This window comes from Schistocerca gregaria, chromosome 8 (assembly GCF_023897955.1).
Source record: "Schistocerca gregaria isolate iqSchGreg1 chromosome 8, iqSchGreg1.2, whole genome shotgun sequence".
NCBI lineage: Eukaryota > Metazoa > Arthropoda > Insecta > Orthoptera > Acrididae > Schistocerca > Schistocerca gregaria.
Genome location: NC_064927.1, coordinates 279290327 through 279314056, shown reverse-complemented (window position 1 = coordinate 279314056; position 23730 = coordinate 279290327). Strand labels below are relative to the sequence as shown.

General features: G+C 41.8%; 1 protein-coding gene across 1 annotated transcript in view; it reads left to right on the top strand.

The window, feature by feature from the left end:
• Positions 1 to 23730, top strand: part of LOC126284357 (general transcription factor IIE subunit 1) — a 96729-nt gene that overhangs the window by 41622 nt on the left and 31377 nt on the right. The window contains exon 3 of the mRNA XM_049983224.1: positions 23393 to 23521. Within this exon, the coding sequence (XP_049839181.1) occupies positions 23393 to 23521 (129 nt within the window). The remainder of the gene's footprint in view (positions 1 to 23392; positions 23522 to 23730) is intronic.

Genomic DNA, 23730 nt, shown 5'->3' with positions numbered 1-23730 from the left:
GTCTGGAGCGGGCAAGAGTTCCATGTCGGAGGACAACTGGTCACGGAAAGTAATCGGCGGCGCGTGACCCAGGTAAGCACCCGGCAGTTGCAGCGACTCGTCCACTGTGGGCGTCGCCGGCGGGAGAACAGGCGGCGGTGGCACATGGAGCAAAATGGAAGGCAGTGTTGGTAATACCTGGGGCTGAGACGAGCCAGTAGGTGGGTCCCCGGGGCGCTGACCAGACGGCACCGTCGCTGAAAGCAGACGGCAAGCGGCAGATCCCATGCGACGACAGAGGCGCAGCTGATTGAGATGCCGACGCACCTCATCAGAAGCCCCCAAAACCAGATATATAGCGCTACCGAGGCAGCGAAGAATGCGCCCTTCGAGCCAACGCCGCGAACCTCGATAGTGGCGATAGTAGACAACGTCGCCTGGAACAAAAGCAGGTGTCCGCCGCTGCACAGGAATGTGATGCGGCGGATGTAGCAAAGACATCAAGGTTCGATGATGACGACCGTGGAGCAACTCAGCCGGCGAGCGACCATCTCGGGGCTGAGAGTAATACGAGGACAAAAAGAGCAGTAACACGTCCTCCCGAGAATGTGACTCTTTCAACTTCAACATCTGTGACCTGAAAGTCCTGACCAATCTTTCAGCGGCACCGTTTGACTGTGGCGAAAACGGCATGGACGTCAGATTTTGAATACCATTGGCCTTGCAGAATGACTGAAATGCTGCAGACATGAATTGTGGGTCATTGTCGGGAACAATAGTCTGTGGAAGACCTTCAATGCAAAAGATAGCGGATAATGCTTGGATGGTGGCAGATGATGTCGTGGAAGACATCTGGACAACAAAAGGAAAATTACTGAATGAATCTACCACAACCAACCATCGAGCATTCCAGAATGGACCGGCAAAATCGATGTGTAAGCGTTGCCAAGGGGAAGTGGCTTTTGGCCATGCAAAGAACTTCTGCGGTGGTGCTGATTGGTGTTCGGCACACACTATGCAAGAAGAGCACATATTTGTAATCACTGCATCGATTTCGAACCAAGCGAACCAAGTACAGTGCTGATGAGCAAGTTGTTTCGTTCTCACTATACCCCAGTGTGCTTAGTGGAGAAGCCGTAAGACAGAGGACTGTAATGAACATGGTACCACGACCCTGGACTGATCATTATCAGAACGCAACAGCAAAACACCACGTCGTACAAAAAGTCTCTCCTTGTGAGCAAAAAATCGGTGAACCAACAGGTTCCCGATCTGTGACTTTAACAAGGGCCATTGCATAGCAACAAAACACAGAACGGGAGCAAGGACAGGGTCGGCAGCTGTGGCTGTAGCTACACGACGAAAATCAATCGGAAATGATTTGACCGCGTCATCAGTTTCCGCATGAATGAACATGCAAGCAATTTCGGAGGAATCGAATGCCCTATCCTCAGCAACAGGCAAGCGGGACAATGCATCGGCGTTTCCATGCTTAGCAGTGGACCGATACAAGATATCGTAGGGGTACTGTGAGAGGAAAATAGACCAGCGAATGAATTTCTGCACTGTACGTGGAGGTATAGGCTTGGTCGGATGAAAAAGCGATGTCAAAGGTTTGTGGTCTGTGATTATAGAAAAATGACGACCATACAAGAAATCATGAAACTTTGTAACACCAAATACGAGAACCAATGCTTCTTTCTCGATCTGTGAGTAATTTCTTTGTGCAGACGAGAGCAATTTGGACACAAAGGCAATAGGGCGATCGTGCGATCCATCTTTGTGCGCAAGCACAGCACCGATCCCGAAGATCCCGAAATCCGATGCATCCACCATGAACAAAAGGGGCTTTCGGGGATCGAATGGCGTAAGGCAAGTATTGGAAAGCAACGCCGATATTCAACTGGCGAAAGGCGCGTTCGCATTCCGTCGTCCAGACGAACGGAACACCTTAATGGCGTAAGCGATGAAGCGGAGCTGAAATGGAAGAGGCATGTGGAATATATCTGTTATAATACATAATTTTTCCCAGCACACTCTGTAGCTGCTTCAAATTCTTCGGTGACGGCAAGTCTTGTTTGGCACGGAGGTGCGTTGGACTGGGATGTATGCCTTGGGCATTGAGTACATGTCCCAAGTATGGCAAGTCCCGAGCAAAAACACACATTTGTCCTTCCGCAAGCAAAGACCATTTTGTCGCAAGACCTGAAATAATGTTCTGAGATTGTTCTCCGTCTTTCTGGAGATCACAATATCGTCCAGATAATTTGCTGCAGTAGGGACCGACACACAAACAGTTTGTAGATATTGCTGAAACAATGCAGGAGCGGATGCACACCCGAATGGCAGTCGTTTGAATTGATACAAACCGAGATGCGTGTTAACCACCAAAACGCGCTGAGATTCTTTGTCCACCGGTATTTGCAAGTACGCATCTGCGAGGTCCAACTTCCAAAAATATTTACCCGGGCGCAGTTTGTTAAAAAGATCCTGTGGACGGGGTAAAGGAAAAGTTGCAATCACTAGTTGTGGATTCACTGTTGCCTTGAAGTCCACACAAAGTCTCAACTTTCTGGAAGGTTTTGGCAAAATTACTAAGTGTGATGCCCAGAGAGAATTGCACCTTGTAATTCCAAATCGTTCAATGTTTTTGCGACCTCATCACGCATTGCGTGGGGAACATTGCGCCCTCTGAAAAATTTCGGTTGCGCGTTTACTTTCAGTTCCAAATGGGCTTTATAGTTCTTAGCGCAACCGAGGCCCGGTGCAAAAATGTCTGCAAATTCTTCACATAGACGATAAACACTGTCTGAAGGCACCATCTAGTTCACTGATAGGACCTGATTTACTATAGACAAGTTAAACAACTGAAATTAATCGAAACCAAACAAGTTCCCTGCAGAAGAAGAACAAAGGACGTAAAATGACACAAGTTTTGTTTGTCCTTTGTATGTTGCAAGAAGGCTGCACTGTCCTAACACAGGGATATCTTGACCGGAATAGCTAGTTAACTTAACATTTGCGGCATGCAACAGAGGTGTGCCCAGCAGTTTGTAAGTGTCTTGGTTTGATCAGTGAAACTGCACGCCGGTATCGAGCTGGAATGGTATCACTTTGCCATTAATTTCCAAGTCTACAAAAAGTTTATTGTCCTGCTGACGATAAGGGTGACTGTCTCATGCAATGTGAACTGACACTGGTACATAATCACTTGCGACATGACGGGAGTTCTGATGATGTCGACGCAACTGTTCTTGGGATGAACACAGTCAGTGTTAGAGAGAGTGGCACTGCGCGGAGTGGAGTGAACTACATGAATTTCCATGGGCGAAGTTTCACGAGCCTGAGTATCCGTGGTTCGACTCCGATTCTGGCGCAAAGCAAAGGCGCCTTGCTAGGTCGTAGCAAATAACGTAGCTGAAGGCTATGTTAACTATTGTCTTGGCAAATGAGAGCGTATTTTGTCAGTGAACCATGGCTAGCAAAGTCGGCTGTAGAACTGGGTGAGCGCTTGGAAGTCTCTCTAGACCTGCCGTGTGGCGGTGCTCGGTCTGCAATCACTGATAGTGGCGACACGCGGGTCCAACGTATACTACCGGACCGCGGCCGATTTGAAGGCTACGACCTAGCAAGTGTCGTGTCTGGCAGTGACACAACAGTTGGAACACATTGTGACTAATCAGTCAGTGTCCAGAGATTCTAGAGTGAGGTTGTGTTTACTGTGTCTGTTGTGCATCTAGGGTTTGAACAACATGTGAACATTAAGTCTTTTTCCAGTTGCAAAAAAGTGATAAAGAAAGTCACAAAATGCTGAAAACTGCTTACAAGTGGTCTATGCAATTTAAAAGTTCAGACTGTAGAAGATGAGTAATATGCTAGACATCCAGTAACCTCAATAATAGAAAAAAAATGTGCAAAAATTGAAAAAAATTCATCATTCAAACCAGCGAATAACTATTCAAACTACCAAAGAACTTAGCATCTCATATGGATCCATGCAAAGCATTTTAACCTATGGTGGAGTGCACATGGGGTTTTTTTAGGTTAGAGAATTCCCTCCCTAGGCCCGACAAGACGCCTCCTGAGACGCGGCAAGGCAGTAGGCAAAATGCAACAAGGAATAACAATATTAATGTGCTTATAGTAAACTGCAGGAGCGTCTATAGAAAGGTCCCAGAACTGCTCTCATTAATAAACGGTCACAACGCCCATATAGTACTAGGAACAGAAAGTTGGCTGAAACCAGACGTAAACAGTAATGAAATGCTAAACTCAGATTGGAATGTATACCGCAGAGATAGGCTGGACAGTGAAGGGGGAGGCGTGTTTATAGCGATAAGAAGTGCAATAGTATCGAAGGAAATTGACGGAGATTCGAATTGTGAAATGATTTGGGTGAAGGTCACGGTTAAAGCAGGCTCAGACATGGTAATTGGATGTCTCTATAGGCCCCCGGGCTCAGCAGCTGTTGTGGCTCAGCACCTGAAGAATAATTTGGAAAATATTTCGAGTAGATTTCCCCACCATGTTATAGTTCTGGGTGGAGATTTTAATTTGCCGGATATAGACTGGGAGACTCAGACGTTCATAACGGGTGGCAGGGACAAAGAATCTAGTGAAATATTTTTAAGTGCTTTATCTGAAAACTACCTTGAGCAGTTAAACAGAAAACCGACTCGTGGCGATAACATATTAGACCTTCTGGTGACAAACAGACCCGAACTATTTGAATCAGTTAATGCAGAACAGGGAATCAGCGATCATAACGCGGTTACTGCATCGATGATTTCAGCCGTAAATAGAAATATTAAAAAAGGTAGGAAGATTTTTCTGTTTAGCAAAAGTGACAAAAAGCAGATTTCAGAGTACTTGGTGGCTCAACACAAAAGTTTTGTCTCAAGTACAGACAGTGTTGAGGATCAGTGGACAAAGTTCAAAACCATGGTACAATATGCGTTAGATGAGTATGTGCCAAGCAGGATCGTAAGAGATGGGAAAGAGCCACCGTGGTACAACAACCGAGTTAGAAAACTGCTGCGGAAGCAAAGGGAACTTCACAGCAAACATAAACATAGCCAAAGCCTTGCAGACAAACAAAAATTACGCGAAGCGAAATGCAGTGTGAGGAGGGCTATGCGAGAGGCTTTCAATGAATTCGAAAGTAAAGTTCTATGTACTGACTTGGCAGGAAATCCTAAGAAATTTTGGTCCTATGTCAAAGCGGTAGGTGGATCAAAACAAAATGTCCAGACACTCTGTGACCAAAATGGTACTGAAACAGAGGATGACAGACTAAAGGCCGAATTACTAAATGTCTTCTTCCAAAGCTGTTTCACAGAGGAAGACTGCACTGTAGTTCCTTCTCTAGATTGTCGCACAGTTGACAAAATGGTAGATATCGAAATAGACGACAGAGGGATAGAGAAACAATTAAAATCGCTCAAAAGACGAAAGGCCGCTGGTCCTGATGGAATACCAGTTCGATTTTACACAGAGTACGCGAAGGAACTTGCCCCCCTTCTTGCAGCGGTGTACCGTAGGTCTCTAGAAGAGCGAAGCGTTCCAAAGGATTGGAAAAGGGCACAGGTCATCCCCGATTTCAAGAAGGGACGTCAAACAGATGTGCAGAACTATAGACCTATATCTCTAACGTCGATCAGTTGTAGAATTTTGGAACACGTATTATGTTCGAGTATAATGTCTTTTCTGAAGACTAGAAATCTACTCTGTAGGAATCAGCATGGGTTTCGAAAAAGACGGTCGTGTGAAACCCAGCTCTCGCTATTCGTCCACGAGACTCAGAGGGCCTTAGACACGGGTTCACAGGTAGATGCCGTGACACGGGTTCACAGGTAGATGCCGTGTTTCTTGACTTCCGCAAGGCGTTTGACACAGTTCCCCACAGTCTTTTAATGAACAAAGTAAGAGCATACGGAGCATCAGATCAATTGTGTGATTGGATTGAGGAGTTCCTAGATAACAGAATGCAGCATGTCATGCTCAATGGAGAGAAGTCTTCCGAAGTAAGAGTGATTTCAGGTGTGCCGCAGTGGAGTGTCATAGGACCGTTGCTATTCACAATATACATAAATGACCTGGTGGATGACATCAGAAGTTCACTGAGGCTTTTTGCAGATGATGCTGTGGTGTATCGAGAGGTTGCAACAATGAAAAATTGTAGTGAAATGCAGCAGGATCTGCAGCGAATTGACGCATGGTGCACGGAATGGCAATTGAATCTCAATGTAGACAAGTGTAATGTGATGCGAATACATAGAAAGATAGGTCCCTTATCATTTAGCTACAAAATAGCAGGTCAGCAACTGGAAGTAGTTAATTCCATAAATTATCTGGGAGTACTCATTAGGAGTGATTTAAAATGGAATGATCATATAAAGTTGATCGTCGGTAAAGCAGATGCCAGACTGAGATTCATTGGAAGAATTTTAAGGAAATGCAATCCGACAACAAAGGAAGTAGGTTACAGTACGCTTGTTCGCCCAATGCTTGAATACTGCTCAGCAGTGTGGGATCCGCACCAGGTAGGGTTGATAGAAGAGATAGAGAAGATCCAACGGAGAGCAGCGCGCTTCGTTACAGGATCATTTAGTAATTGCGAAAGCGTTACGGAGATGATAGATAAACTCCAGTGGAAGACTCTGCAGGAGAGACGCTCAGTAGCTCGGTACGGGCTTTTGTTAAAGTTTCGAGAACATACCTTCACCGAAGAGTCAAGCAGTATATTGCTCCCTCCTACGTATATCTCGCGAAGAGACCATGAGGATAAAATCAGAGAGATTAGAGCCCACACAGAAGCATACCGACAATCCTTCTTTCCACGTACAATACGAGACTGGAATAGAAGGGAGAACCGATAGAGGTACTCAGGGTACCCTCCGCCACACACCGTCAGGTGGCTTGCGGAGTATGGATGTAGATGTAGATGTAGATTTGCAAATGAGTTAAGTGCAAAATTTTTCCATACTTTAGAATCACGAACAGAAAGAAAATCATGTGTCAGTTTTCATGGAGTTCAAGGTGTTTTCATTCAGATCTGGACTCCACGTCCACAATTGTAACTGGAGATGAAACTTGAGTCTCTGGGTGTGAGCCTGAGATGAAAATCAGAGTTCCCAATGCAAAACAAGTGAATATTCTTGCCCAAAAAAGGCCAGTCAGTCAAAGTGGATTATGAAAGTCATGTTTTTCCCCCTCCCCAATATTGAGGGCATAGTGCATCCAGAGTACATTCCAAGGGGAACAACTGTAAACGCCAAATTTTACAAGGGCTTACTGCAACATTTACGAAATGATGTATGAAGAAAGAGACGAGAAGATAGGCAAAGCCATCTGCTTTCACCACGCAACATGCTGTGCTACACCTCACTTTTGGTTCTTGAGTTTTTGGCTAGAAAAAGTGCTCCTATCTGTTCACATTCAACTTAATCAGCAGATTTAGCACTGTGCAAGTTTTGGTTCTTCCCAAAAATGAAAACCATGCTTAAAGCAAAAATTTTTTGACCCTGTTTTGAGATGGTAATGACAGAGCAACTGAATGCCCTTCGAGAAGAAACCTTCCAGAAATGCTTCCAGTCATATGTTCAGTGAGCTACCTTTACTTTTACTATAATAAAAAATAATCAAGTCACATGCATAGTTTAAGAATGTTTTAATTAAACTGATTATACAAGACAGTGCTATCTTATGATATAAAAAAGTTACAATTGTGGTTCTTTTCCTTCAATAATGAAATCTATGTGCCTATTCTTCCTGGCAAATTGGTTAATTACGCCGTCAATAGGACAATCAATGTCAGGGTGAGTATTCAACAAAGCTAAGCCATTAAGTTGATCCTCCTTCATTGTCGACGTCAGCCATGTCTCTGTATGCTCAAATGCTGAAAAACTTCTTTCTACTGTAGTAATAGATCCAGGTAGAGAAGCAAATATTTTGGGCAGTGTGTGCAAAGTAGGATAGTCAGATCTAGAACAGACAGACATTGCTTGCTTAATGGAATCATGATCGTTAAGGATGTTTATGCTTGTTTGCTTGTATTGAAGAATCTCTGCCGTTAGTCTCTTTTTAATCACGAAGAGTGATTCTCCTTGAAAGATTGGTAGTTCAGTTAAGCAGTGATTCAATTTATGTGCCAGATTATTACCATCATGTTTCAGTTGTTGTGAGGGCAAATGTATGTTGAATTTTAAAACAGTAGAATATTTGAGACTTTTCTCAAACAAATGCCAGACAGAATAACGTATCGAGATCACTAGAATGGCTGAAACGTTTCTTATAGATATGTGTTAGATTCTATGTGCCAGACAGAAACGTATAAAATATGATGACGCGGATGCACGTGCTACATAGGAAAGTACAGCTACTTGATAACTCAATTCGGTCGGGTTGACTAAAGAAAGAAACGAACAAACAGCGTGCGGGCTGACTGGCGCAGGTGCTAATATGGAATAAGGGCATTGCTAACCAAAGACAGTACACTGAAGATGATTAATGAAATTCTTACTTTGTTTCTAATAAAATTATTCACCATATTTTCTGACCACACTTTGGTTGTTGAGGATCAACTGCCAATTCTTACATTAAGTGTTGGTCTTCTGCAGGTCTTCCTGAGTTTTGGTAAAATTCTTTAGCATTGCAACTTCTATGTGTTATATAAATGCGTCATCTGCAAAAAGGCTCATAGAACTTTTGGTGTTATCCACTTGCTCATGTGTTTATTTTATGAAAATTAGTGGTTTTATAACACTTGCTTTGAGTAATATCAGAAGTTACTTTTATGTTTTAATATTTCTTTGTTGAGAATGACATGCCATGTTCATTTTGCTTGTAATTCTTCAGTCTAGTTACAGAGTGTGTCTGATATTCCTTATGCAATTATGTAGTTTATTAAATGGCAGTAGAGAGCTTTATTGAGCACCTTGCAGAAGCCAAGGAATGACTGTATCAGCCAGGGCATGATTATCTGCTTTTTGGGTCTCATAAATGAGCAGAGTGAACTGCTTTTCACAAAATTGTTGTTTTTGGAGCCTATGTTGATTCAGAAATGTTATCATACCTAGGCACAAAAGTCATTCAAAAATTATACAACATACCAACATTAGAGATATAGACCTGTAGCTTTGTGCATCTGTTTGATAACTCTTCTTTAAAACAAGAATGACCTGCACTTTTTTCCAATCATTAGGAATGATTTGCTCTTCCAGTGTGGATGTGCAGAGGTAGTTATGGTGGATTCCAAAAAATATGCTACCCCATACACCATTGGTCTTATTTGGACACATTTGGTAATAATTTCACCATAGTGCACATTTTTGCATTTACCGCATACGTGCTGGAAAGACACAAATGCCACACTAATCACTTGTGTGCATGCTGATGCATATATACCTACATTGGAGTCATGCTATATCACACATATGGTGCAGGAATGCCCTCAAACAGAAACTTTTTGATCACTCTTTATATAAATGCTGACTCAGTTATACTGTTCAGGGAGAATGCTCAATTTCTTTTTGTTGGGAGCGTTTTGGGAAAGTGTAGCTCATCCATGAAGGGAACGGCATGTAGTATGCTAGTGTGCTCCATTCTATAGTACTGGTTGAGCATTTAAAATCCCATCCGGGTCAGATTAAAGAAGCAATTCAAAGATGTGCTGTTAGATTTGTTACCAGTAGATTACATCAGCACACAAGTGTTACGGAGATGCTTCATAAACTCAAATGGGAATCCCTGGAGGGAAGCCAGCATTCTTTTCAAGAAACTAATTAGAAAATATAAAGAACCAGCATTTCTTGCTGACTGCCAAATGATTCTACCACACCAACATACATTGTGTGTGAGGACCACAAAAATAAGAAGCAAGAAATTAGGGCTCATGTGGATTCATGTAAACAGTTGTTTTTCCCTCGCTCTATTTGCGATTGGAACAGGAAAGGAAATGACTAGTAGTGGTACAGGGTACCCTCCACCATCCACCATACAGTGGCTTGCGGAGTGTCTGTGTAGATGAAGATGTAGATTGCATTGTTACAAGAGCTATCCAGGCTTCGTGTGCAATAATCAGGACTGCAAACAGTCGTATGCAGCTTCGTTAGTCAAATGATGCTCTGGGCGACAGACTCTGGATGGACTTGTTGAAATTGAAAGATCATTTTTTAGAAACTGGTTTGCCCATCATCATTGTGGAAATTTAGAGAACTGGCATTTGAGGCTGACTGCAGATGATTCTACTGCTGTTAATGTACATTTTGCATAATGGCCATGAAGATAAGATAAGAGAAATTAGGGCTCATATGGAGGTTTATAAACAGTTGTTTTTCACTCGTTGTATTTGGCAGTGGAATAGGAAAAGAAATGACTACTAGTAGTGTGTGGAACCTCCTGCCATACACCATATGGTGTTTTTCAGAGTATGTATGTATGTACGTATTTATGTACAAAATGAAAAATGGGATGAAGTTTACCAAGGACACACAGTAGGTGAGAAATTTAATTATTTCTTAAAAAGCTTCTTACAGTGTTATGAATCTGGCTTTCCTTTACAATGGGTCCAGGAAAGTTGCAGCGGAATGCAGAAGAAGGATGGCTAGCATTTGGGATCAGAGTATCTTGTTCTAGGAAGAGAGAGTTTTATTTAATGCAGAGGACTAGCTCCAACCTAGGCTTAATATGTATTACAAGCACTGTTTCAGAATTCCTTAACAAGTCATTAGAAAGGCAAAAACTTTGTGCAAAAAATTAAAAATTCTGAAAACAAGTCAAGGACCATTTGGAGTACTATTCAGCATGAAATGAGTGAACTTTGTAAACTAAATGACATTCGACTCCTTGAGACTGATGATATGAAATTCCAAACATTGACTATTAAATACAGTCAATTCTTCCTAACAGTAGTTTCAAGCACAATACTAAAAATGGTCCATCAAAACCAGATCCATGAGACTTACTTTGGCAGGCAATGCATCATACTCCATCACTGGACATCAGTTTTGCAACCTTGTCTATTAGAGGGATCACAAACATCATGAAGAAGCTGTAACTCTTCTTGCTATGTTAGTATTTTAACCAAAGTACATTACTGAAATCTTATGCTGACCTGGTAGTGCTGCCCCTGTGCTACCTTTGTAGCTAGTTGATGGGACAAAGTATGTTTCCTACAAGACACCCTACATAGTGCATAGCAACACCCATTTATAAAAGTGGAAATAACAGGGTTGCCACAGGTTCTGGAAACCATGGAATTTCAAAGACACGAGGGCAATCAGAGAAATAGCAGGGATATTTGGAGGGGGGGGGGGGGGGGGGGGGGACACTGGAAAAATCCCATTTTTGTATCAGTAGATGAAATGAAGTGCCATGCATCGTCACTTGCTGGGTGCAGCTGAGTATATGTGCCACTTCCCTACTCTCTCATTATTATTGCTTCTCCCTTTTCCATCATTCCCCTCAGTTTGCAGTCAGTGCTGCCACCACTTTGTTTCACTAGCCTAGAAGCTGCCGACGGTAGGCATGAGGAGTGGTTTGTTTGAATTTGATTCTCAGAGACTGTACATGGAGCTGCCTTAGACAGTGGTCATGTGTGCATGAGTTGTGTCTGAGTGATTTTGTGAATGTGTGTGTGCTCTCACTTTATGACAAAAGTTATGGCTGAAAATTTAGTTGTGAGAGAATAATTGTCTTTTCTACATGCCTGTCTGTGGCTCAGCAATCATCTTTATGGTGAGTTGCTACCCATCCTCATTAATTCTCGGAGTATTTGAACAAGTTATCTGTTCCATGGACTGATCACTGTCTGTGGCTCGCGAATAGCTGGCCACATGAGTGGATTTCCTCGACAGGCCAATACTGCAGGCCGTTTCTGCAGGTAACTGTAATGGATCAGGGCTGCTGATCTGAAGCCATTCGATTCCCATTAATGTGCAGGTCCTGCCCATCGGATCTAGTCTCACTGATATCTGCCCACAGGCCAGGTCTGTTTGTGTGTGGTGTAATGCAGCAAATTTTCGTGGCTTATTCATGGAACCAGGACTGTGATACTCCTCAGCAGGCCAGAGACTATGGGTGATGGATTTCAGGAATTGTGACTGTTTAACTACAAGTACGTTGTACAGTGTGGTGTTTTATAGACATTTTATTTGTTCTACTACATTTTGGCACTTCAAAAATAGTTTGTGTGTTAGAAAGTCTGGATGATAAGAAGAAGAAAATTGTGTCAGTCACTGGTGGTTTGTACACTATGTACTCATATATTTCTCGAAAGAAAAATCACACAGTACCTGTAAATAAAATAATAGGTGTAACACAGTGGGTAATAACCAGCAATAACAAACATTGTAGAACCAACATTTTGTTAGTGGTTACCTATAGTGTTGGTTTACACAAATATTCCCTGTCTTATATACTTCTTTCAAGAGGCCAACTTTTTTGAGGTTATTTCTGAAATCAGTGAAGGTATTTTAAATCTCTCTTGTGACTCCAAGGAAATGCGTATTTTTGTCACCAGCCACTTAAGTGAGCATGGGAAACCATCCCAAAACCACGCTCAGTTGTTCATCCGTTGCAGGGACTCAATCTGGATCTGGTTCACCTTCCTGTCTCACTTGCTAGTGCACCTTATGCTATACAAGCAGGTCCACTCAGAAAGCAATACATAATCTCATGAGCCCCAAAGACTAAAAAAGAAAAATTACTTTCCCAGATAATCATGGTTGCACACAGCTATGTTAATCAATTTATTACACTCCAAGTTTTAGTTGTAAACAGATCATCTTCAGGTCTATTGTGACATCAGAATCAGATGTTTAAAATCCATAACCACTATCAAACAGTATGTGTCTGTTTAACCATTTATATCTGCTATAATTGCAAAATAGAAGCAGAAAACTGAAAATACCTCAATACTCAGAAACAGAGTAAAAGAATACCTTGTAAGCTGTTCCTGCAGTTCATCAGAATATTTCATTTCATATATGTAAATGTCACCTAACTCTAATATTTGAATTCAATAGATGTTGACTTTGGCAGTACATAGACATTGGTAGCATGAAGTTCTGTAATTCAGAAATGATGACCATCATTGTCTGTTTGAATGTTTTAGTGTCAGTCATAATTTGTTGTTAGTATTCTTTACAGAAGTAGTCACATTTAATGTATTATTTGACTTATTCCACATTCAAAGATTCTCATTCATGATGCATTTACGAAACATGCTGTGTGAATGAATGTGATGTAGTGTACTGTTGTCATTTGTACCATATTTCTGTCACTTCTGTTAATCTGCTTTGATATGTATCCCAGACAGAGAAACAATAGTCAGGAACAGACTAGGCACAAGTTTTGTAAGCAGTCTCCTTCATAAGTCAAGTACAATGTCTTAGAGTTTTTTAATTCATTTGTCATGAGAAATAGCTACATGTGTGTGCTTTAAGTGAATGATAATTGCATCTCATTGAGTGCCATAGTGATGGATAATTTAAAATCTTTTTTAATAATAAAAATTTACTGCTCACATTAGCATGTCCACACACATTATAGGAGCTGCTCTTCTGTTCACACACAGTAGCCTGCATTAAGTCAGCTTGGGCAGAGAATCTGCTATCAGTCTATTCACTCCTAACTTGTAATGTGCAGACCTAGCATTTCACAGTTTTTTTAATGTATTATTTATTTCTCATTGCCACATCCTAATGAGCACCATTGTCCAGAGGGCTGCTTATAAGCCAACTGTTTCTCTTTTCTTTTTTCTTTTTTTTTTTTTTTATTATTAACAGTTACACTTCTATTTCACTTCATCAATTTCTTCACCTTTTATTATTCATCCAGTATAAATGTGCAAAAAATATCAATATTTTTTTTCCTATTTGTTCAACATCTTGATATATTTAATCATTGTGTCTTAATTTCCAGGTTTCTTTATTTCTTATTGGACATGACACTTTCCTCATGTTTCTTTTCTCTAGTACTTCTAGTCTGCCTAATTTATAACTTAGTGGCCAGGCATTAATTCGGAAGAAGTATTCTGGTTTCAATGCCTTTCTTAATACGCACTTCTTGTTGTATGAGGGTCACTCCAAAAGAAATACACACTATTTTTGTAAAAATACAGTTTTCATTCTGCATGTGTGAAAGTTTTACAGTGTGTAGATACATCCTTCCTGCTTGTTTTCAAACTTGGTTCATCCTGTTCCCGTGAGTGGCACCATCACAGAATGTCTTCAAGATGGCTGCTACACTTGACATTCGTCAGAAGCAATGTTCTGTAATAGCATTCCTGTGGTGTGAAAACGAGACATTGGGAAACATCCACAAGAGGTTGAAAAAGGTGTATGGAAATGCTGCTGTCGATCGCAATACAGTTAGTCGATGGGCAAGCAGTTTATGTGATTAAAGTGGGCACAGCAATATTGAGGATTGTCCTCGCAGCAGCGGGCCTCGTTCTGCACACACTCCAGACAATGTGCAGAGAGTTAATGAATTGGTGACTGCTGACAGACGCATCACAGTGAATAAATTGTCATGCTACGTTGGGATAGGGGAAGGAAGTGTTTGCAAAATACTGAAAGTTTGTGCCTGGTGGGTTCCCAGGACGTTGACAGTGGCTCATAAAGAAACAAGAAAAACAGTATGCACAAACTTTTGGAACAGTACGAGAATGGTGGAGATGAATGTCTTGGAAGAAGTGTGACAGGTGATGAAACATGGTGTCATTAGTTTTCACCAGAGACAAAGAGGCAATCAATGGAGTGGCATCATACAAATTCACCCAAGAAAAAAAAAATCGAAACCATACATTATGCTGGAAAAGTTATGGCTGCAGTGTTTTTCGATTCTGAAGGACTTTTGCTTGTGGACATCATGCCAAGTGGAACCAATGTAAATTCTGATGCATATGTGACGACACTCAAGAAACTTCAAGCTCAACTGAGTCATGTTCAACCACATCGGCAAAAGCAGGATGTTTTGCTGTTGCACGACAATGCACGGCCACATGTCAGTCAAAGAAACCGTGGAAGCGATCACAAAACTCGGATGGACAACAGTGAAACACCCGCCTTACAGTCCTGACCTGGCTCCATGTGACTATCATCTCTCTGGGAAACTGAAAGACTCTTCGTGGAACAAGGTTTTAAGATGATGGCTCCTTTGTGCACACTGCCAAACAGTGACTCCAACAGGTTGGTCCAGAATTTTTACTGTGCGGGTATACAGGTGCTGGATCCAAGATGGCGTAAGGCAGTTTAGAGGGATGGAAATTATGTGCAGAAATGAAAATATTGTTCCTAAAGGATGTTGCTACATACTGTAAAACTTTCAAATATGTCGAATAAAAGTTGGACTGTTAAAAAAATAGGGGTTTCTTTTGGAATGACCCTCGTAAATATTATTTCTTGTTACACATGCCTGTTCATTTGATGTGTCCTTTCGTTTATGATATATTTTTGTAACCCTGTTTCTTGAATTATCTGTCCTAGATTCTTGAATTTTTTGTCCTTCGTTATAGTGATGTTGTCTGTCTATAAAAATTTTTTGAGTATTTTATATTGGCAACAAGTTTGGTTTTGTCTGCAGAGATTCTTAACCTTCTCTACTGATCACCTTTTCCAAAAAACTAACTTGTATTTCTACATATGATAGATTTTCAGACACTACAGAAAAATCATCTGCAGATGCCAGGCAGTTTACTTCGATACACATTTTCTCTCTTCCCAGTTTTATTGGTGATACTTAATAATATTTTAATTGTTTATTCAAAATTCTTACTGTTTTTCCAAATAAGTAATTGAAAAATACTGGAGACAAGAAATCACCTTGTGTCATATCTGTATTTGCACTGCCTGACAAAGAGAAGAAAAGAAAAGAAATAAAAAAGAAAAGAAAACAAAAGAAAATAAAAGAAAAGAATGCAACTTCGTACACATGCACACCATCAATGAGTATGCTAAGATTAGAGATGCTGTTCTCAGTCACAGGTAGAATGCTTATTAAGTGGTGTTTCTAGATCTGTGAAGGTCCTTAAGGGGTGTGAAGCACATCAGGCGTTGAGTGATCATTGTGCAGGACACAGAGATGCCACATACGTGTGTGAGACAACATTAGCAGCACCTGACAAAGTTTGAAAGGTCCCTATCATGGGTTTCCATTTGGCCAGATTCTGTCACACTGTAGCTAATGGCAAGAGCTTAGTTCTCTAGCTGAGAATATTAGCACTAAGCATTGGTCAAGAGTTTGGATGCTAAAGAATCAGTCTTTCCATAGATCCAATCTGTATGAGAACACTGCATCAGTCCCCTATGACCACTAGAACAACTGACTTAGTGGGATGAAGATGCATTAAACAATTCTATCACTCAACAATGCTTCCCTCAATCACTGAAAAACAGTTTGACATTCCTTATATCATGCAAAAGCAACATTTTTTCTGCGTAACCTGCACAATGGGGTCACAATTTGCATTGTATTCAGAATGAAATGAATATAGTGAGTGTGTTTTCGTAGTACAGTTTGAAGTTCACTTACATTGTGAGGTGCTAGGAGGTCCCAAGTTGCAGTTATATGAGACTGCAAATGGTGGAAGCCATAAGTGTTAGTTACATGGTTCAAGTACTGAACTTTAATTTGAAATTAAGAACACTTACATTTGTTGCACTTGAGACCAGAATTAGAGAAAATATGCTTCTCAGATTATAGAGATATTCCTTGGGAATATGACCTAGAACTGTAATATTATCTAAACATATTGTATATGAAGGCACTGTAGTGGTTAGCTGCTAAAAATTTGCAGATACTGAAGCACTATCAAAAGGCAAATGTAAAAATTTGAATAACCTCATGTGGGTGCTGATCACAAAAAATTTCTGGGACTACTTGTCCAATGGAATCTGCAAATAGGCATGCTTTAAGTCTGTTTTAGAGAAGAAGTCATATGCTCCTAGCTGCTTATCTATCAGTTCGTTAGGCCATGGTAATGGAAATGAGTCAATCACTATTTGAGGATTCATTGTTGATTTGAATCAATGCACAATTTTACGACACAATGTGGTTTCCTGGTGACTACAAGAAGAGATGCCCGCCGATTAGCTGGTACTGGAATGACCATGCTTTTGTCCTACCATGATAACAATTGTTGTGCCAGTTGATATCTGATTGCCTGCTGCATCAGCAGTGCCTGATAAAAATCGAGGTTGCGCATCTTCCTTCATTGTAAAATGAGTCTCCAAATTGCTTTCTCTGCCTAGGCTGTGCTGAAAAAGTTCACTAAAGTCTGCAAAAAGTTTTGAAACTCTGTCCTGCAGCACAGAAATATTCACAGAAAATATGTTGTCCTCAATGTGCAACCCAAAGAGATCAAATGAATCATTAGCAAACAAGTTTTGATTCTCCTTTGAACACAATACTGTGAATGAAACTGTCTTTGTAACATTACTAAAAGTGGTGGGCAGACTACAAATTCCAAGAACTGGCATATCTAGCCATTATAAAGAGAGAGAGTGGTCTCTACTATCAAACCTACTTTGCAGCACAGAAATGTGATGAGAGTCAAAGTCTACCGCAGTGCTATCATAAGAATCCTACACCTTGATTAATTCTAACACTTGCTTCAAACATGAATCCAGATACTTTAGTGTTTGTTCCCTGATTGTAGAGTCTGATACATCCAGAATGGTAGTGCCTTTAATCATGGCATCATTGTAATACCCTTCTTATTCACACTTAAACTTGCAATGCCTAGTCATTCCTTGTAAACCAGGTGTTTGTAAATTTGATGAGGTTTTCTACAAAATAAAAAAAAAATACTTGTGATGAGCAGCAGCCACGTTCACTTGTTCACCAAAGAACTTGTCTCACACAGCAATCAAGAGCTCATAGTCTGTACTTTTGGTGCGGGTAGTGGGACAAAGTTTACACACAAGCCTGTGAACTGTGATGCCTACTGTAGCACACAGCAATCAAGAGATCATAGTCTGTACTTCTGGTGCAGGCAGTGGGACAAAGTTTACAGGCCAGCCTATAAACTGTGATGCCTACTGTAGTGAAAAAATGTAGTTTCCTGTCCATACTTTGAATGTGATGTGCAGTGAAGTGGACATCAAGCCGAGCACAGTTTTCAAACCAGCCTTCCTGTTATGTGTCAATGCCTGTAACTGTCGTACCTATTGGTGGAACCTATTGTGGTACTGCTTGGGGTGTTGCAAGTGATACAAATAAATTAGTTTAAAAACAAAGATTCCAAGACTTACCAAGCGGGAAAGCGCCGGCAGACAGGCACAATGAACAGAACACACAAACACACACACAGAATTACTAGCTTTCACAACCGATGGTTGCTTCTTCAGGAAAGAGGGAAGGAGAGGGAAAGACGAAAGGATGTGGGTTTTAAGGGAGAGGGTAAGGAGTCATTCCAATCCCGGGAGCGGAAAGACTTCCCTTAGGGGGAAAAAAGGACAGGTGTACACTCGCACACACACACACACACACACACACACACACACACATATCCATCCGCACATACACAGACACAAGCAGACATATTTAAACGCAAAGAGTAAGGGCAGAGATGTCAGTCGAGGTGGAAGTACAGAGGCAAAGAAATTGTTGAAAGACAGGTGAGGTATGAGCGGCGGCAACTTGAAATTAGCGGAGGTTGAGGCCTGGCGGATATCGAGAAGAGAGGATATACTGAAGGGCGAGTTCCCATCTCCGGAGTTCGGATAGTTTGGTGTTGGTGGGAAGTATCCAGATAACTCGGACGCTGTAACATTGTGCCAAGATGTGCTGGCCGTGCACCAAGGCATGTTTAACCACAGTGTGATCCTCATTACCAACAAACACTGTCTGCCTGTGTCCATTCATGCGAATGGACAGTTTGTTGCTGGTCATTCCCACATAGAAAGCGTCACAGTGCAGGCAGGTCAGTTGGTAAATCACGTGGGTGCTTTCACACGTGGCTCTCCCTTTGATCGTGTACACCTTCCGGGATACAGGACTGGAGTAGGTGGTGGTGGGAGGGTGCATAGGACAGGTTTTACACCGGGGGCGGTTGCAAGGGTAGGAGCCAGAGGGTAGGGAAGGTGGTTTGGGGATTTCATAGGGATGAACCAAGAGGTTACGAAGGTTAGGTGGACAACGGAAAGACACTCTTGGTAGAGTGGGGAGGATTTCATGAAGGATGGATCTCATTTCGGGGCAGGATATTAGGAAGTCGTATCCCTGCTGGAGAGCCACATTCAGAGTCTGATCCAGTCCTGGGAAGTATCCTGTCACAAGTGGTACACTTTTGGGGTTCTTCTGTGAGAGGTTCTGGGTTTGAGGGGATGAGGAAGTGGCTCTGGTTATCTGCTTCTGTACCAGGTCGGGAGGTAGTTGCGGGATGTGAAAGCTGTTTTCAGGTTGTTGGTATAATGGTCGAGGGATTCAGGACTGGAGCAGATTCGTTTGCCACGAAGGCCTAGGCTGTAGGGAAGGGACCGTTTGATATGGAATGGGTGGCAGCTGTCATAATGGAGGTACTGTTGCTTGTTGGTGGGTTTGATGTGGACGGATGTGTGAAGCTGGCCATTGGACAGATGGAGGTCAACGTCAAGGAAAGTTTTGGAGTAGGACCAGGTGAATCTGATGGAACCAAAGGAGTTGAGGTTGGAGAGGAAATTCTGGAGTTGTTCTTCACTGTGAGTCCAGATCATGAAGATGTCATCAATAAATCTGTACCAAACTTTGGGTTGGCAGGCTTGGGTAACCAAGAAGGCTTCCTCTAAGCGACCCATAAATAGGTTGGCATACGAGGGGGCCATCCTGGTACCCATGGCTGTTCCCTTTAATTGTTGGTATGTCTGGCCTTCAAAAGTGAAGAAATTGTGCGTCAGGATGAAGCTGGCTAAGGTGACGAGGAAAGAGGTTTTAGGCAGGGTGGCAGGTGATCGGCGTGAAAGGAAGTGCTCCATTGCAGCGAGGCCCTGGACAATGGTTACAAGGATGGTTTCCGGGGGTAACAGACTGGGTACGGATTCCAGGCGTTCGAGAAAGTGGTTGGTGTCTTTGATGAAGGATGGGAGACTGCATGTAATGGGTTGAAGGTGTTGATCTATGTAGGCAGAGATACGTTCTGTGGGGGCTTGGTAACCAGCTACAATGGGGCGGCCAGGATGTTTGGGTTTGTGAATTTTAGGAAGTAGGTAGAAGGTAGGAGTGCGAGGTGTCGGTGGGGTCAGGAGTTTGATGGAGTCAGGTGAAAGGTTTTGTAGGGGGCCTAAGGTTCTGAGGATTCCTTGAAGCTCCGCCTGGACATCAGGAATGGGATTACCTTGGCAAACTTTGTATGTAGAGTCGTCTGAAAGCTGACGCAGTCCCTCAGCCACATACTCCAGACGATCAAGTACCACGGTCGTGGAACCCTTGTCAGCCGGAAGAATTATGATGGATCGGTCAGCTTTCAGATCACGGATAGCCTGGGCTTCGGCTGTGGTGATGTTGGGAGTAGGATTAAGGTTTTTCAAGAAAGATTGAGAGGCAAGGCTGGAAGTGAGAAATTCCTGGAAGGTTTGGAGAGGGTGATTTTGAGGAAGAGGAGGTGGGTCCCGCTGTGCCCTCTGGCTCCTACCCTTGCAACCACCCCCGGTGTAAAACCTGTCCTATGCACCCTCCCACCACCACCTACTCCAGTCCTGTAACCCGGAAGGTGTACACGATCAAAGGGAGAGGCACGTGTGAAAGCACCCATGTGATTTACCAACTGACCTGCCTGCACTGTGACGCTTTCTATGTGGGAATGACCAGCAACAAACTGTCCATTCGCATGAATGGACACAGGCAAACAGTGTTTGTTGGTAATGAGGATCACCCTGTGGCTAAACATTCCTTGGTGCACGGCTAGCACATCTTGGCACAGTGTTACACCGTCCGAGTTATCTGTATACTTCCCACCAACACCAACCTATTCGAACTCCGGAGATGGGAACTCACCCTTCAGTATATCCTCTCTTCTCGATATCCGCCAGGCCTCAACCTCCGCTAATTTCAAGTTGCCGCCGCTCATACCTCACCTGTCTTTCAACAACTTCTTTGCCTCTGTACTTCCGCCTCGACTGACATCTCTGCCCTTACTCTTTGCGTTTAAATATGTCTGCTTGTGTCTGTGTATGTGCGGATGGATATGTGTGTGTGTGTGTGTGTGTGTGTGTGTGTGTGTGTGCGAGTGTACACCTGTCCTTTTTTCCCCCTAAGGGAAGTCTTTCCGCTCCCGGGATTGGAATGACTCCTTACCCTCTCCCTTAAAACCCACATCCTTTCGTCTTTCCCTCTCCTTCCCTCTTTCCTGAAGAAGCAACCATCGGTTGCGAAAGCTAGTAATTCTGTGTGTGTGTGTTTGTGTGTTCTGTTCATTGTGCCTGTCTGCCGGCACTTTCCCGCTTGGTAAGTCTTGGAATCTTTGTTTTTAATATACTTTTCCCATGTAGAAGTTTCTTTCTATTTTATTTACATCATCATAAATAATTTAGTTTGAAATATCATGTGTGTTAAGAGGTGTTGGATTTGCTGGGCCTGCAATTGAATAGCATGACACTTCCTGTGATACACTGGCCGTGATACAGTGCCCAAGACACTAATAGAAGACATTGTAAACACTAGAGTTGTAAAGAATGTCTCGATTAGAAGTTACAAACACGAATATGCAAACAGCAGCCTCTGTAACAGAAAAAACAATGAAAATAGTAAGCTGCACATTGTAATGGTCTGAAACACACAAACAGGTTCAGTATGAAAACAATGCCACAGGCAAGCACAGTGTTTGTCCGAGAGTCTGCAAGAAACATACACTAGCGTAGTATTGCTGTCCTGACAAGACTTGAGTCCTCCAAAAATGTGCATGCAAAGGACTGACCCCTGTGCCAATGTTGTTGTATCCTTTAATGATGCACGAATTCTAGAGGCAGAAAGCCGAAATGAGAGGCACTACAACATTTATGTAAAAATTTTTTACATAACTCAGTGAGTCACTGAATACAAATGCAATCAGAAACCAAGTGCATTTCAGAAAGTCTTGTTCTATAACTTAGCCGATTATATTGTAGTCATTTGCTGGCATTGTTCACAATCCAGAAGGATTGTGGTGGCCTCTGACACTTACACAGCAGCACTGCCTTTGCTGAACAAGAGGAGTATACATGAGCAGCCATTGGTTGATGGCCGTGGTTGATCTGTGGCTACCTCTGGTGCTAGTACTTGTAACATCTGGTGCCAAGCTCAGAACTGCGTAGACATGCTTGGCATGGTGCCTATAACAAATAACACCATAATCAATCTAAATGCTCTTGTCAGGGATGTTTACTCCAATTCTTGTGAATAAAAATCAATATCTAAAGCACTGTGCCATCTTGCTCAGGGGGAGGGAAAGAATTACAAATACCCTTTTTGGTCTTAGCAAGGTAGCCATTACTCTAGATAAATGTCATCTTCTGTGTTCTTTTACTTCTTTTACTGTGTTCTCTGTGATCTCAAGTGTTTTCTTCCAAGAATAATTATTTCTCTCTGATCGAGACATGGGCTGACAAGATTGCCTTTCTAAAGTAACTTTTTATTGTGAAGGGAACAGTTATCCACTGGAGAAATTTTTTTCCTGTTTGAGTGATGAAAGAAACAAACATCCATAATTTTACAATTCATTTATTGTAGCTAGATGAGGAAAGTACTCTATTACACACATAGAAAAGTTTGGGACAGGAATGACATCCTTCCAATTTTATTACATTTAAGCACAGTGCATTGCTGAAGGGAAGTTGACAATACAATCCTTCTTTGATCTGTAAAGTAAGGACAGAGTTATCCCACAGGAAAGCTTAAGGAAAAGGGAAAAATTTCTTAGGGTGGAATATTTTTATGAATCTTTTAAAATAAACTGTTGTGTCCTTATGAGAAGTATCGATATATGTGCTCACAAATTTACTGGCTATAACTCTCAGGAGTATGACATTGTCTCTTCACCCCCAACAGCTAGTTTCTTTTACAGGAACGTGCAAGTTTAAAAATATGATAATAACTGACTTGTAAAGAGATTTTTTTGTTTTGAATTTTGTTATTTTCATGCAAGGGAAACACCTACAACTGCAATTGTTTTGGTTGTCTGTCAGTGCAAGAGCTAATCTCAAACACTGCAACAAAAATGTACATAGAGTGTATATTGATTTCTTCAAACATATCGTATAAAGGAGGTGATCAGTTATGTTCTTGCTAACTATGGCTAAGAATGATATACAAACATAATAATAATAATAATAATAATAATAATAATAATAATAATAAATTGTATGTTTGTAACTTTACATTTGACTGTAGAGTACATTGAGTTATATTAAGAATGGAAAACACTGTATCATACTTTAGTTAATTTTTATCCTGTTTCCAGACATTTGTAAATGTTGTAAAGTACAAACTAGACCTCATGAGGAAGAAAATGGAGACGGAGGAACGTGACGCAACAAGTCGTGCGAGTTTCAAGTGCCCATCCTGTTGCAAAACATTCACCGATCTCGAGGTAAGGAAGGAAGGCGAACATTTTCTTAGTTCTTCACCAAACTGTTGATTCCTTTTCTGTTCTGCCTGTGTGGTTATAAAGAAACCAGTCATTTTTGTGACAGACTAGTGTTGAATAATCTTGGTCCCTCTGCCTTCTTTCAAAGTCCTTTTCTGTTTTTTTAGATTCACGTAAGTAATTACTTCAACTATCTGATGTGTCTGCTTTTA